General features: G+C 44.1%; 1 protein-coding gene across 2 annotated transcripts in view; it reads right to left on the bottom strand.

Annotated features, from left to right (window-relative positions):
• sri (sorcin) overlaps positions 1 to 12,500 on the bottom strand; it is a 26,242-nt gene that overhangs the window by 1,196 nt on the left and 12,546 nt on the right. For both annotated transcript variants that reach the window (XM_079837065.1, XM_079837064.1), the window contains 5 exons: positions 12,317 to 12,385; positions 10,053 to 10,122; positions 9,930 to 9,973; positions 9,691 to 9,838; positions 6,294 to 6,407 (listed from right to left, as the gene is read on the bottom strand). In XM_079837065.1, coding sequence (XP_079693191.1) covers positions 6,294 to 6,407; positions 9,691 to 9,838; positions 9,930 to 9,973; positions 10,053 to 10,122; positions 12,317 to 12,385 — 445 coding nt within the window. The remainder of the gene's footprint in view (positions 1 to 6,293; positions 6,408 to 9,690; positions 9,839 to 9,929; positions 9,974 to 10,052; positions 10,123 to 12,316; positions 12,386 to 12,500) is intronic.

The raw sequence follows: 12,500 nt of genomic DNA, 5'->3' as shown, positions 1-12,500 counted from the left end.
CAAATCTGTTTTTTATAACAGTAAAACCTCCTTTCATGTAGTCGCGATGTTATATTGTCATGTTTATCAAAATATAACTGATTAAAAACATAGACCCCACTTCATTGATAGTGTAGGCTTATATGTTGAACTTTATTCTTGTAAAAACACACGCTGTATTAAGCAGTGCATAAAGTATTACATGACAATAATGTCTCTGAAACATCTGTGTATTGCCAAATATTGCATTTATTTCACTTCAGCTGATAAAGTGTGCAAACACAGCGCGAGCGTCACCGCGGGAAGCAGAAAGTGTCCGACTTCACGTCTGTGTTTGCAGCTCCTCCCCGCCTGCACGCGGCTACTCTCGCCGATCAGTTGCATCCAGCCGCAGCCGATGTCGAACACACCTAACACTAAGACCTGTCACATGACACTAAGACCTGTCACACCATCAGGAGATCATGTGTGCACTCATATAGACATAAAAACAATAGAGCATGTGTGTGATGATGTAGGGGTTAAGTGGACATCACTGATTTCTGCAGTGATCATTTAAATCCTAACGTTTACACTGATTTCCTCAGTCTTGTGCAGTGATTTGATCTGATCATGCGAGTGTCTGTCTCAGTGTAATAGCAGGGCTGTGATGAGATGATTTCTGCACTGGATTCTTTGAAGAAATCCTCAGTGACTGGAGGAATAACTGCAGGTGCATTAGAAACGTTTAACTCATCGTCTTATAATGAATGTTGATACTCACACTTCATCACTGTTGGGGAAACGCATTACAAGCAATGTAATAATTTTACTTTTTCCAAGTAACTAGTAAAGTAATGCATTACTTTTCAAATTTACAACAAAATATCTGAGTTACTTTCTCACATTAATTTGACTGACAGCTCTCCTGTCCTCATGTTGAGAGTTAGTGCAGAGGTGTGTGTGTGTGTGTGGTGTGTGTGTGTGTGTACAATAACTGAAATTTCAGAAAGAATTAAAGCTGCAAGCAGCGATGAAGGGCCCTCGCACCCGGTGGCCTCAGGAAAACAGTGAATAGTGGGCGTCATGCATTTAAAGGGTAACTTCAGTGATTTAGCATTGAGCTTTGTATCAGTAGAAACCCTGTAGTATATTCTAATGATCGTACTTCCCCCCCTCATATCCCCCTGAGATGAGAGAATTACGCATTTTATTTCTGGAAAAAATCCTCAGATGACGCAAATATCGTCATTTTGCATCATCAGAGGATTTTTTGGCCAGAGTGTAGAGTCTTCAGGCCAGGACTATTATCAAACATGTGAACTTTTGGGAAGATTGGACATTGCATGTCTGAGTTACAACAACTTCCTGTTTTGTGGTATAAATATTTGGGCATCATAGCATATTTAAAGGGTTAGTTCACCCAAAACTGTAAATTGTGTCATTAATTCCTTCATCTTCAGACACAAATGAAGATATTTTAGTGTAAAGCTGATGCTGAGAAAGGCTTCAGATAGGCCTCCATTGGCATTCAGTACATTTACACTCACAAGACCCATAAAAGGCACTAAAAACGTCGTTACAAAGTCCATCTCACCACAGTGACTCTACAATCATTTTACGAAGCGACGACAATAGTTTTTGCGCGAAAAAAAAAATCAAAATAACACCTTTATCCAACCTCTTCTTGTCTTCCGTGTGTGTCTCCACGACGCATGCGTGAGAATATGAGCAGATCCGGCGTTCGGGAATCCATGAAATGCTCACTTTAGCCCCATTTTGAGAACTACGCCGAGACCTAAAGCACGATCAGTGTAGAATTCAACAGCTGAGAGACGCGCGTCTTCCTCTGCTCGTAAACAAATCTCTTCTGGGTCATGTGTCCGAACGCCGGATCTGCTCATATTCTCACGCATGCGTCGTGGAGACACACACGGAAGACAAGAACAAGCTGGATAAAGGTGTTGTTTAGATTTTTTTTCGCACAAAAACTATTGTCGTCGCATCGTAAAATTATTGTAGAGTCACTGTGGTGAGATGTAGAGGGCTGCATTGGGATTGAGTCCCGCGGGACCCAACGTAAATCTCGCGGGAGCGGGCGGTTTGAATTTTGCTGCGGGCGGGAATGGGCGGCTAAAAAAAACACCGTGGGAATCGGCGGGGGAGGTTGCCTAACGACATGATGGAGAAGATGTCAATAGATGATGTAGAAAAGAACCTCAAACGAGGTATTTACAGCACAAAAGCTAAGCAAGGAAAGTCTGACATTTGGAGAAGTTTCTCAATTGTTTTGGTAGGCAAAGTCATGCGGTATAACGTTATATGTCTCCACATATTGCGCAGCTGGCAAATACAGATACTTGATCATACCTCACCAAAAACGCTCAGCACTCCCTGCAGGTCAAGTTGACTGTTTGGTGTTTTTGACAAACAATACATAGAAGTTTAGTGAGTGGAAATGGATTGTTTCTAAATGTCCGTTTGCTATTTTGTGTTCACATTACGTTCTGTTGAAGCATGTTTTCTCAGGTTTCCTTTCAGTCGGTCACGTTCGACGTACGTCGGAACTGACCGACGAATTGGGATCTGTTTTTTGTTTCTCAATCTGTTTTCTGTTTTGCAAAGCAGTCTATTTTTATGTGCAAAGTTTTTGATAAAAACGAAATTATATTTGAATGTATTTGTCTTTTTTTTTTTTTTACATGCAGGCCAGGGAAACGAAACAAACAACCCCATGAATCTCTTTAATAATATCAATACAAATACGTGTTTTTTTTCCTGCGGGACGGGAGAAGACACAAAATCAATAAATCTCTATTATTGTGCGGGAATAAATTCTCGGAGTTTTGCGGGTGCGGGCGGGAGTGGACATACATATTGCGGGAGCGGGCGGGAGTGTAACACATACGTTGCGGGAGCGGGTGGTAATGGTCAGAAATTCGGCGGGTGCGGGCGGGAGCGGGATGAAGAAAACAGTCCCGCGCAGGGCTCTAGTGAGATGGACTTTGTAACGACGTTTTTAGAGCCTTTTATGGGTCTTGTGAGTGTAAATGTACTGAATGCCAATGGAGGCCTATCTGAAGCCTTTCTCAGCATCAGATTTACACTAAAATATCTTCATTTGTGTCTGAAGATGAACGGAGGTCTGACGGGTGTCCAACCACATGAGAGTGAGGAATTAATGACAGAATTTTCATTTTTGGGTGAACTAACCCTTTAAAGTAGAATGTCTGGAAATGGCAAAATTAGCAAACATTTTCCAAAGAATATTCTAAATATCTCACTTCCTTTTTTGTAGGTGTTGGGCTGTTACATGTGTGTACCGAATTTCATTCTAATTCTGAAACCCATATCAGACACAAATGTTCACCACTTCTGACGCGTGTGCAAAGCTTCAGGAGTTCTCCAGCATGTTTAGGCCCTCAAAAATGTGATTCATTTCGGAGAAAATTAATAATTGACTGAGCGATTACAATAGAGTCTCACACCATCGGTGCTCAAGCCCTAATAATATTAAGAATATCCAGAAATCAATTTCAGTAGCACACTGGGTTTAATTCATCGATACAGAACTCATGTTTAATGTGATAGTTTCATTCCTGCATCTAAACACAGTATATCGCTAGTGCAGAGACATTTGACCTGAATAAATGCTAAGATTCGCGAGATTCGTTTGCTGAAGATCTAGTGGTAGAAGGTTTGCTAAGCGGTTCTGGACCCTGATTTACTCTCATCTAAACCGAATTTCATCAGTGATTGCATATCAAGAACAGGGACAGTTTGTTTTGTGATTTCACTGGAACAAATAGAAAGTCTTTAACCCCTTAACTGCCCCCCCCCCCCCCCCCCCCCCCTTTTGAGAATACACTATCCAAACTTAAAGGGCTGTAATTCAAGAATGCTTGGAATATATGGAATATAAACCTAAGTTTGGTCTTGTTTTAAAGCAGACACTCAGCAGATTATTGAATTCAAAATATGAAAGTATGAAAAAGTTATGGAAGTTTAAATTTACTGTAAATAAAAAATATTGTACTAAATATTATTTATTTTATATAAAATATTTATTTTACAAAACATTTATCTAAAATTACAATAAAATCAAAGCCAAATGTCTAACCAAGTTGTGTTCCAAATTTGAAGTTGATATCACAAAAATTGAAGTTCCCATGAGATGTTGTTTAGGCGCTGTACCAAAAACATCCACCGGGTGTCATTCACATTCCATTGATTGTTTTTTTGATGCATTTTCCTGTAAATTTCTGTCCAAATATAACTCCCATCACAAAATGGTCACCAAATAAGGAACCTTGAGACTCAGACCTTTCCGACGATATGTGTTTTGTCAAGATTAGAAAAGATTTTGATTATAAAGTAGTTCAAATAAATGTTGTAATATGAAACAAGACACAGCCCACTAGGGGGAGGAGACCGCTAAAAGAATTTAAAGTACCATTTCCATGGTAACGCAACGTCCAATTTCAAAACGTTTTTCACAGGATGAATTTTGAGTTCGTAAGCTTTCGAATAATACCTAATTTATGATATTTACTAAAATACAGTGAGGAAAATAAGTATTTGAACACCTGCTATTTTGCAAGTTCTCCCACTTAGAAATCATGGAGGGTCTGAAATTGTCATCGTAGGTTCATGTCCACTGTGAGAGACATAATCTAAAACAAAAATCCAGAAATCACAATGTATGATTTTTTAACCATTTATTTGTATGATACAGTTGCAAATAAGTATTTGAACAGCTGTCTATCAGCTAGAATTCTGACCCTCAAAGACCTGTTAGTCTGCCTTTAAAATGTCCACCTCCACTCCATTTATTATCCTAAATTAGATGCTCCTGTTTGAGGTGGTTAGCTGCATAAAGACACCTGTCCACCCCATACAATCAGTAAGAGTCCAACTACTAACATGGCCAAGACCAAAGAGCTGTCCAAAGACACTAGAAACAAAATTGTCCACCTCCACAAGGCTGGAAAGGGCTCCGGGGAAATGGCCAAGCAGCTTGGGGAAAAAAGCTCCACTGTTGGAGCAATCATTAGAAAATGGAAGAAGCTAAACATGACTGTCAATCTCCCTCGGACTGGGGCTCCATGCAAGATCTCACCTCGTGGGGTCTCAATGATCCTAATAAAGGGGAGAAATCAGCCCAGAACTACAGGAGGAGCTGCTCAATGACCTGAGAAGAGCTGGACCACCGTTTCCAAGGTTACTGTTGGTCATACACTAAGACATGGTCATGGTTTGAAATCATGCATGTCACGGAAGGTTCCCCTGCTTAAACCAGCTCATGTCCAGGCCCGTCTTAAGTTTGCCAATGACCATTTGGATGATCCAGAGGAGTCATGGGAGAAAGTCATGTGGTCAGATGAGACCAAAATAGAACTTTTTGGTCATAATTCCACTAAACGTGTTTGGAGGAAGAAGAATGATGAGGACCATCCCAAGAACACCATCCCTACTGTGAAGCATGGGGGTGGCAGCATCATGCTGTGGGGGTGTTTTTCTGCACATGGGACAGGGAGACTGCACTGTATTAAGGAGAGGATGAGATTTAGGGAACAACCTCCTTCCCTCAGAGCATTGAAGATGGGTCGAGGCTGGGTCAATGACCCGAAGCACAGCCAGGAGAACCAGGAGTGGCTCTGAGAGAAGCATATCAAGGTTCTGGCGTGGCCTAGCCCGTCTCCAGACCTAAACCCAATAGAGAATCTGTGGAGGAGCTCAAACTCAGGCCAGAAACCGGACTGATCTAGAGAAGATCTGTGTGGAGGAGTGGGCCACAATCCCTCCTGCAGTGCAAACCTGCTGAAAAACTACAGGAAACCTTTGACCTCTGGAATCGCAAACAAAGGCAACTGTACCAAATATTAACATTGATTTCCTCAGGGTGTTCAAATACTTATTTGCAGCTGTATCATACAAATAAATAGTTAAAAAAATCATACATTGTGATTTCTGGATTTTTGGACATGACCCTACGATGACAATCTCAGACCCTCCATGATTTCTAAGTGGGAGAACTTGCAAAATAGCAGGTGTTCAAATACTTATTTTCCTCACTGTATATGATACGGAAAAAAGGCGATCAAAAAAAGAGTTCCAGCTGGGCGGTGACAGTTAAGAGGTTAAAGCTGCAATGAGCACAATATCGCATCTTATTTAACAAACCAATGAGATGATGCTGTGCTAGTTACTGGAGATGTCTAGTTTGTGTTAGGTAGGTTGATCCGTGGTGTGGTGTGGACTGGTCCTATGTTCCCCCAGTATGAGGAACAGCCATAACTCACACTATATTCAGAACTGAAGATGTTGATTCTTACCCGTCAGACTCCGGAGTTTGACACAGCAGGCCACATAATCATCAAACGAGATCTTTCCATTCGAGCTATAGCGCTTGATGATGCAGTTCGTGCCCTGAGGACTGAGTCTGTACCCTGCACACACACACACACACACACACACACTCATTAACACATTAACCCCTGATCACTGGCCCGTTTGCATTTGATTGAAAATCTGTTATGTACATTTGAAAAACAAATGACTTTATTACTCTTCACAAACATAACGCTAGCACTGATGTTCTATGACCCTTCAGAAGGGGTTTCAGGCACAGTAAAGCAAACATCCGTCTATATCAGGGATCGACCGATGTGGATTTTTTAGTGCCGATACCGATTTTTTTCCTCAGCCTTAGCCGATGACGATACGGCTGCAGATTTTCTTGAGCCGATATTTGGAGCCGATACTGCTTTTGCTCCCTCAATTTACATCATAAAAATGACACAATGATCAGGATGATAACAATTTAAAATTTTAAATTTAAAAAAGGAACATTTATTGAACAAAAAAAAACAATATTTAACAAATAGTAAAAACAGGTGAGGTAGAACAAGAAGAAAAAAAAGAGTTCAGTGGTGAAAATAAATTCTGAAAATAAATATTTAAGCATAAATAAAATAATGACACTACACACAGTATCAACAAGCGAGCAGCATAATAAAGTGCACACTGACTGTACTATACTTCATTTAAAACTATTTACAACCTAGTCATTTAATGGTTAAACTCTAAAAAATGCTGGGTTAAAAATAACCCAAGTTGGGTTGTATATGGACTAACCCAGCAGTTGGGTTGTTTTGACCCAGCGGTTGGGTTAAATGTTTGCTTAAAACAACCCAATTGATGGGTTAGTCCATTGTCAACCCAACTTGGGTTATTTTTAACCCAGCATTGTTTAGAGTGTAGGTGCTCTTAACTTAATCTCTAGTAGAGCAACACCAGCGGTAATTCAGGAAAAATCTCCCAATGCTCCACGTGAAACTTCAGTCTTTCCACATTTTACCATCGTGTCAATTCTCAGCTGATTTTGATTAATATGCGCGAGGGAGAGCGAGAGAGTTTGAAGACGGTGAGAGCTGCCCTGTGGACGCCTGTCTGGAAATAATGCAGGGAAAATATCGGCGAATGCAGCAGCCTTATATCGGCTGATAAAAATGGCAAATATCGGCCGATATATCGGTCTAACACTAGTCTATATCAGAGGCATTTCTGTCACTCAAACATGGACCCAACACTGGGCCTGCAGATAAACACGCCGTAAACAAAGCAGCGCTGGCTCAGCATGGGAATATCAATCACGCGCATCACTCTCTGCTTTTCCATTGCAAAACAGTCACGCATTTGAATGCTCAGTGTCTGAAGACACTTCCTGGTTTCTCACACATGTTTGCTACAGTACTGACCGCAGCTTTATCTGGGCTTCTTCCAGAACATGTCAACCGGACAGCTTTAGCCGGCTAGAACACTTCTGCTCATTGGCTGGAAGCTGCCATCACTAACCTATCAAACGTGAGAAGTTTAACTGGAGTCAGAATGAAACCTGATCTTCTTACATTACTTCTCTTTAAGGAGACGGGTTCTGTTTTTCTTTCTTGTTTTATTAGGAAGTTTTATACATAGTGTGATTGTATCTTGTGCTTTGGAGCAGTATTTGAGGCTAAGCGTATCCCATCATGCATCAGGAACTCACGAGATTCCACTGTGAGTTAAATTAATTAGACATTACATATAATTTGGTAAAACGGTGTTGCACATTTAAGATGAGTAGGGTGTGTGTATTCAACATTTGCTACTGCTTTTTATATCACATTTTAAATTGTTTACATAGCGACTACTGGACGACATTTAGAAGTTTATTTTGAAATGCAAAGTTTCGAAAATAAAATAAAGCTCTGCCAACACTATAAGGGCCAGATTTACTCATATCTGTGTGATCTACTGAAGACACACACATTCATGAACACAGCCGGATCATTCCCATAATGACCAACACAATCTACCCATAAGCCTCTGGTTTAAGACGCAATAATGAATAATAAAACTGACGAGCACAACCCTTAGTAAATCACCTCATGATTGATTTAATACTCTTGTCTGATAGAGAAACTCCTACAAACACAGGCCCATAGCAGCCTAGAAGAAGAGGGAGGGTCTGTTTTCAAAAAGTGGACCAAACAGTTTAAAAAAATCGGTAGAAAATTGAGCAAGTGATGGTTATTTAAAAAGTACAGCACCATTAAAACACAATGAGTGAGCGAGCTGAGTGAGACAAGATGGCCGCCAGGAGCAGACGTCGACCTCCATTGGCCAGCAGCGGACGAGACATCTTGCCTTTATTATGGATATCTATGATCCCAGCGCTCATTCATCACTGCATGTCTTTAGTGAATCCTGACAGGAGAGTTTAAACACCCAAAGAGGGTTTGCGCTAGTCAGAGCTGTTAGTAAATCTGAGTGTGTCCTGTCGGGTAATCAAAAGTTCTACACACACATGCAGTCTTCATGCTTAAAGGATTAGTTCACTTTTAAATAAACTTTTGCTGATAGTTTCCTCACCCCCAATGTCATCCAAGATGTCCATGTCTTTCTTTCTGCAGTTGAAAAGAAATGAAGGTTTTGGATGAAAACAGTCCAGGATTGTTCTCCATATAATGGACTTCAATGGGCTCCAAACGGGTCAAGGTCCAAATGACAGTTTCAGTGCAGCTTTAAACGACACCAGATGATGAATAAGGGTCTGATCTAGACAAACCATCAGTTTCTGAGAGAAACCCAGCAGTATTTATGCTATTATTTTACCTCTTATCAGACGAGCGTGATCATCTCTGAGCTCCGCCATAACTTCCGGCAAGTGAGGTCAAATACGAGCGTGGTCATAGATATATTGATCGTAGATGCCTCATTCTACTGATCTGTGCAGTCGCTAATGAGGCATCTACATATACATCTATGACCATGATCTAATTTGACCTCACTTGCCGGAAGTTATGGCTGAGCTCAGAGATGATCACGCTCGTCTGATAAGAGGTAAAATAATAGCATAAATACTGCTGGGTTTCTCTCAGAAGCTGATGGTTTGGCTAGATCAGACCCTTATTCATCATCTGGTGTCGTTTAAAGCTGCACTGAAACTGTCATTTGGACCTTGACCCGTTTGGGTCCCATTGAAGTCCATTATATGGAGAACAACCCTGGACTGTTTTCATCCAAAACCTTCATTTCTTTTCGACTGCAGAAAGAAAGACATGGACATCTTGGATGACATGGGGGTGAGGAAACTATCAGCAAAAGTTGATTTAAAAGTGAACTAATCCTTTTACACTTGGGCCAAATACAGGAAATACATCATGCAAGTCTAAACGGGTGCAGTTTTACCCATAGAGGAAATGGCCTGGCTCATTTCCTGCGGGTCGACTGTGCCGCTCATGTCCCGGTCGATGCTCATGAAGTGCTGCTTCCAGCCACTCAGCACCGCCCACAGCTCCTTAAACTCATTGAAGCCCATAGAGCAAGACATGTCTCTCTGAGGAGCGCTGGAGTTATGGAGAAACACCTCAACAAAACACAACAAACCACAACAATCAGCAAAACCTCACGGTGAGCCAGAAGGATACGTCCAGCATGCTGATCATCAGTCTGCACGTCTCGATGTTGAACGCTGGAGGCAAAGAATGAGTTACAAACACTTCCAGTTTACAACCACGAGTAATTCTGTGAAAGAAGTCAAGCTTTCTTACGTCTGTATCCTCCAGAGAAGTTGGCCTGAGTCAAACACGCCTGCAGTTCTTCTGCAGATATCTGCCCATCCTACACAACCAAGCACAGCGTTACAATATTGAGAACATACAACAATCAGGCATAACATTATAACCAAGTGAATAACACTGATGATCTGGGATATATTAGGCAGCAAGTGAACATTTTGTCCTCAGAGTTGATGTGTTAGAAGCAGGAAAAATGGGCAAGCGTAAGGATTTGAGTGAGTTTGGGCCAAATTGACGACTGGGTCAGAGCATCTCCAAAACTGCAGCTCTTGTGAGGTGTTCCCGGTCTACAGTGGTCAGTCTCTATCAGAAGTGGAGGACCAGTGGAGAACCGGCCACAGGGTCATGAAGGACCAGTGGAGAACCGGCCACAGGGTCATGAAGAACCAGTGGAGAACCGGCCACAGGGTCATGAAGGACCAGTGGAGAACCGGCCACAGGGTCATGGAGGACCAGTGGAGAACCGGCCACAGGGTCATGAAGAACCAGTGGAGAACCGGCCACAGGGTCATGAAGGACCAGTGGAGAACCGGCCACAGGGTCATGAAGAACCAGTGGAGAACCGGCCACAGGGTCATGAAGGACCAGTGGAGAACCGGCCACAGGGTCATGAAGAACCAGTGGAGAATCGGCCACAGGGTCATGAAGGACCAGTGGAGAACCGGCCACAGGGTCATGAAGAACCAGTGGAGAACCGGCCACAGGGTCATGAAGGACCAGTGGAGAACCGGCCACAGGGTCATGAAGGACCAGTGGAGAATCGGCCACAGGGTCATGAAGGACCAGTGGAGAACCGGCCACAGGGTCATGAAGAACCAGTGGAGAACCGGCCACAGGGTCATGAAGGACCAGTGGAGAACCGGCCACAGGGTCATGGAGGACCAGTGGAGAACCGGCCACAGGGTCATGAAGGACCAGTGGAGAACCGGCCACAGGGTCATGAAGAACCAGTGGAGAATCGGCCACAGGGTCATGAAGGACCAGTGGAGAACCGGCCACAGGGTCATGAAGAACCAGTGGAGAACCGGCCACAGGGTCATGAAGAACCAGTGGAGAACCGGCCACAGGGTCATGGAGGACCAGTGGAGAACCGGCCACAGGGTCATGAAGGACCAGTGGAGAACCGGCCACAGGGTCATGGAGGACCAGTGGAGAACCGGCCACAGGGTCATGGAGGACCAGTGGAGAACCGGCCACAGGGTCATGGAGGACCAGTGGAGAACCGGCCACAGGGTCATGAAGGACCAGTGGAGAACCGGCCACAGGGTCATGAAGAACCAGTGGAGAACCGGCCACAGGGTCATGAAGGACCAGTGGAGAACCGGCCACAGGGTCATGAAGAACCAGTGGAGAATCGGCCACAGGGTCATGAAGGACCAGTGGAGAACCGGCCACAGGGTCATGAAGAACCAGTGGAGAACCGGCCACAGGGTCATGAAGGACCAGTGGAGAACCGGCCACAGGGTCATGAAGGACCAGTGGAGAACCGGCCACAGGGTCATGGAGGACCAGTGGAGAACCGGCCACAGGGTCATGGAGGACCAGTGGAGAACCGGCCACAGGGTCATGAAGGACCAGTGGAGAACCAGCCACAGGGTCATGGAGGACCAGTGGAGAACCGGCCACAGGGTCATGAAGGACCAGTGGAGAACCGGCCACAGGGTCATGAAGGACCAGTGGAGAACCGGCCACAGGGTCATGGAGGACCAGTGGAGAACCAGCCACAGGGTCATGAAGGACCAGTGGAGAACCAGCCACAGGGTCATGAAGGACCAGTGGATAACCGGCCACAGGGTCATGAAGGACCAGTGGAGAACCAGCCACAGGGTCATGGAGGACCAGTGGAGAACCGGCCACAGGGTCATGAAGGACCAGTGGAGAACCGGCCACAGGGTCATGAAGGACCAGTGGAGAACCGGCCACAGGGTCATGGAGGACCAGTGGAGAACCAGCCACAGGGCCATGGAGGACCAGTGGAGAACCGGCCACAGGGTCATGGAGGACCAGTGGAGAACCGGCCACAGGGTCATGAAGGACCAGTGGAGAACCGGCCACAGGGTCATGGAGGACCAGTGGAGAACCAGCCACAGGGTCATGGAGGACCAGTGGAGAACCGGCCACAGGGTCATGGAGGACCAGTGGAGAACCGGCCACAGGAAGTCCATGCCTCGACGGGTCAGGGGGACCAACACAATATTAGGTCATAATGTTATGCCTGATCAGTGTACATCTCTCACCTGTCCGGCGACGCCGGTGAAGTATCCGTACAGAGGGTCCTGCTGCTGTCCGGGGAATCCTCCTGGAAACTACAGGAACATCAGAGAGAGCTTTAGGACAAGATTAGGTAATAATAATTACCAGAATAAATACTGTACATTTGAAATGCATATTTAACTGTAACTACAGTAAAGACCATATACA

This window comes from Gobio gobio (assembly GCF_949357685.1).
Source record: "Gobio gobio genome assembly, chromosome: 15".
Taxonomy (NCBI): domain Eukaryota; kingdom Metazoa; phylum Chordata; class Actinopteri; order Cypriniformes; family Gobionidae; genus Gobio; species Gobio gobio.
The sequence above is the reverse complement of the archived record's forward strand: the minus strand, read 5'-3'. Positions and strand labels throughout refer to the sequence as shown.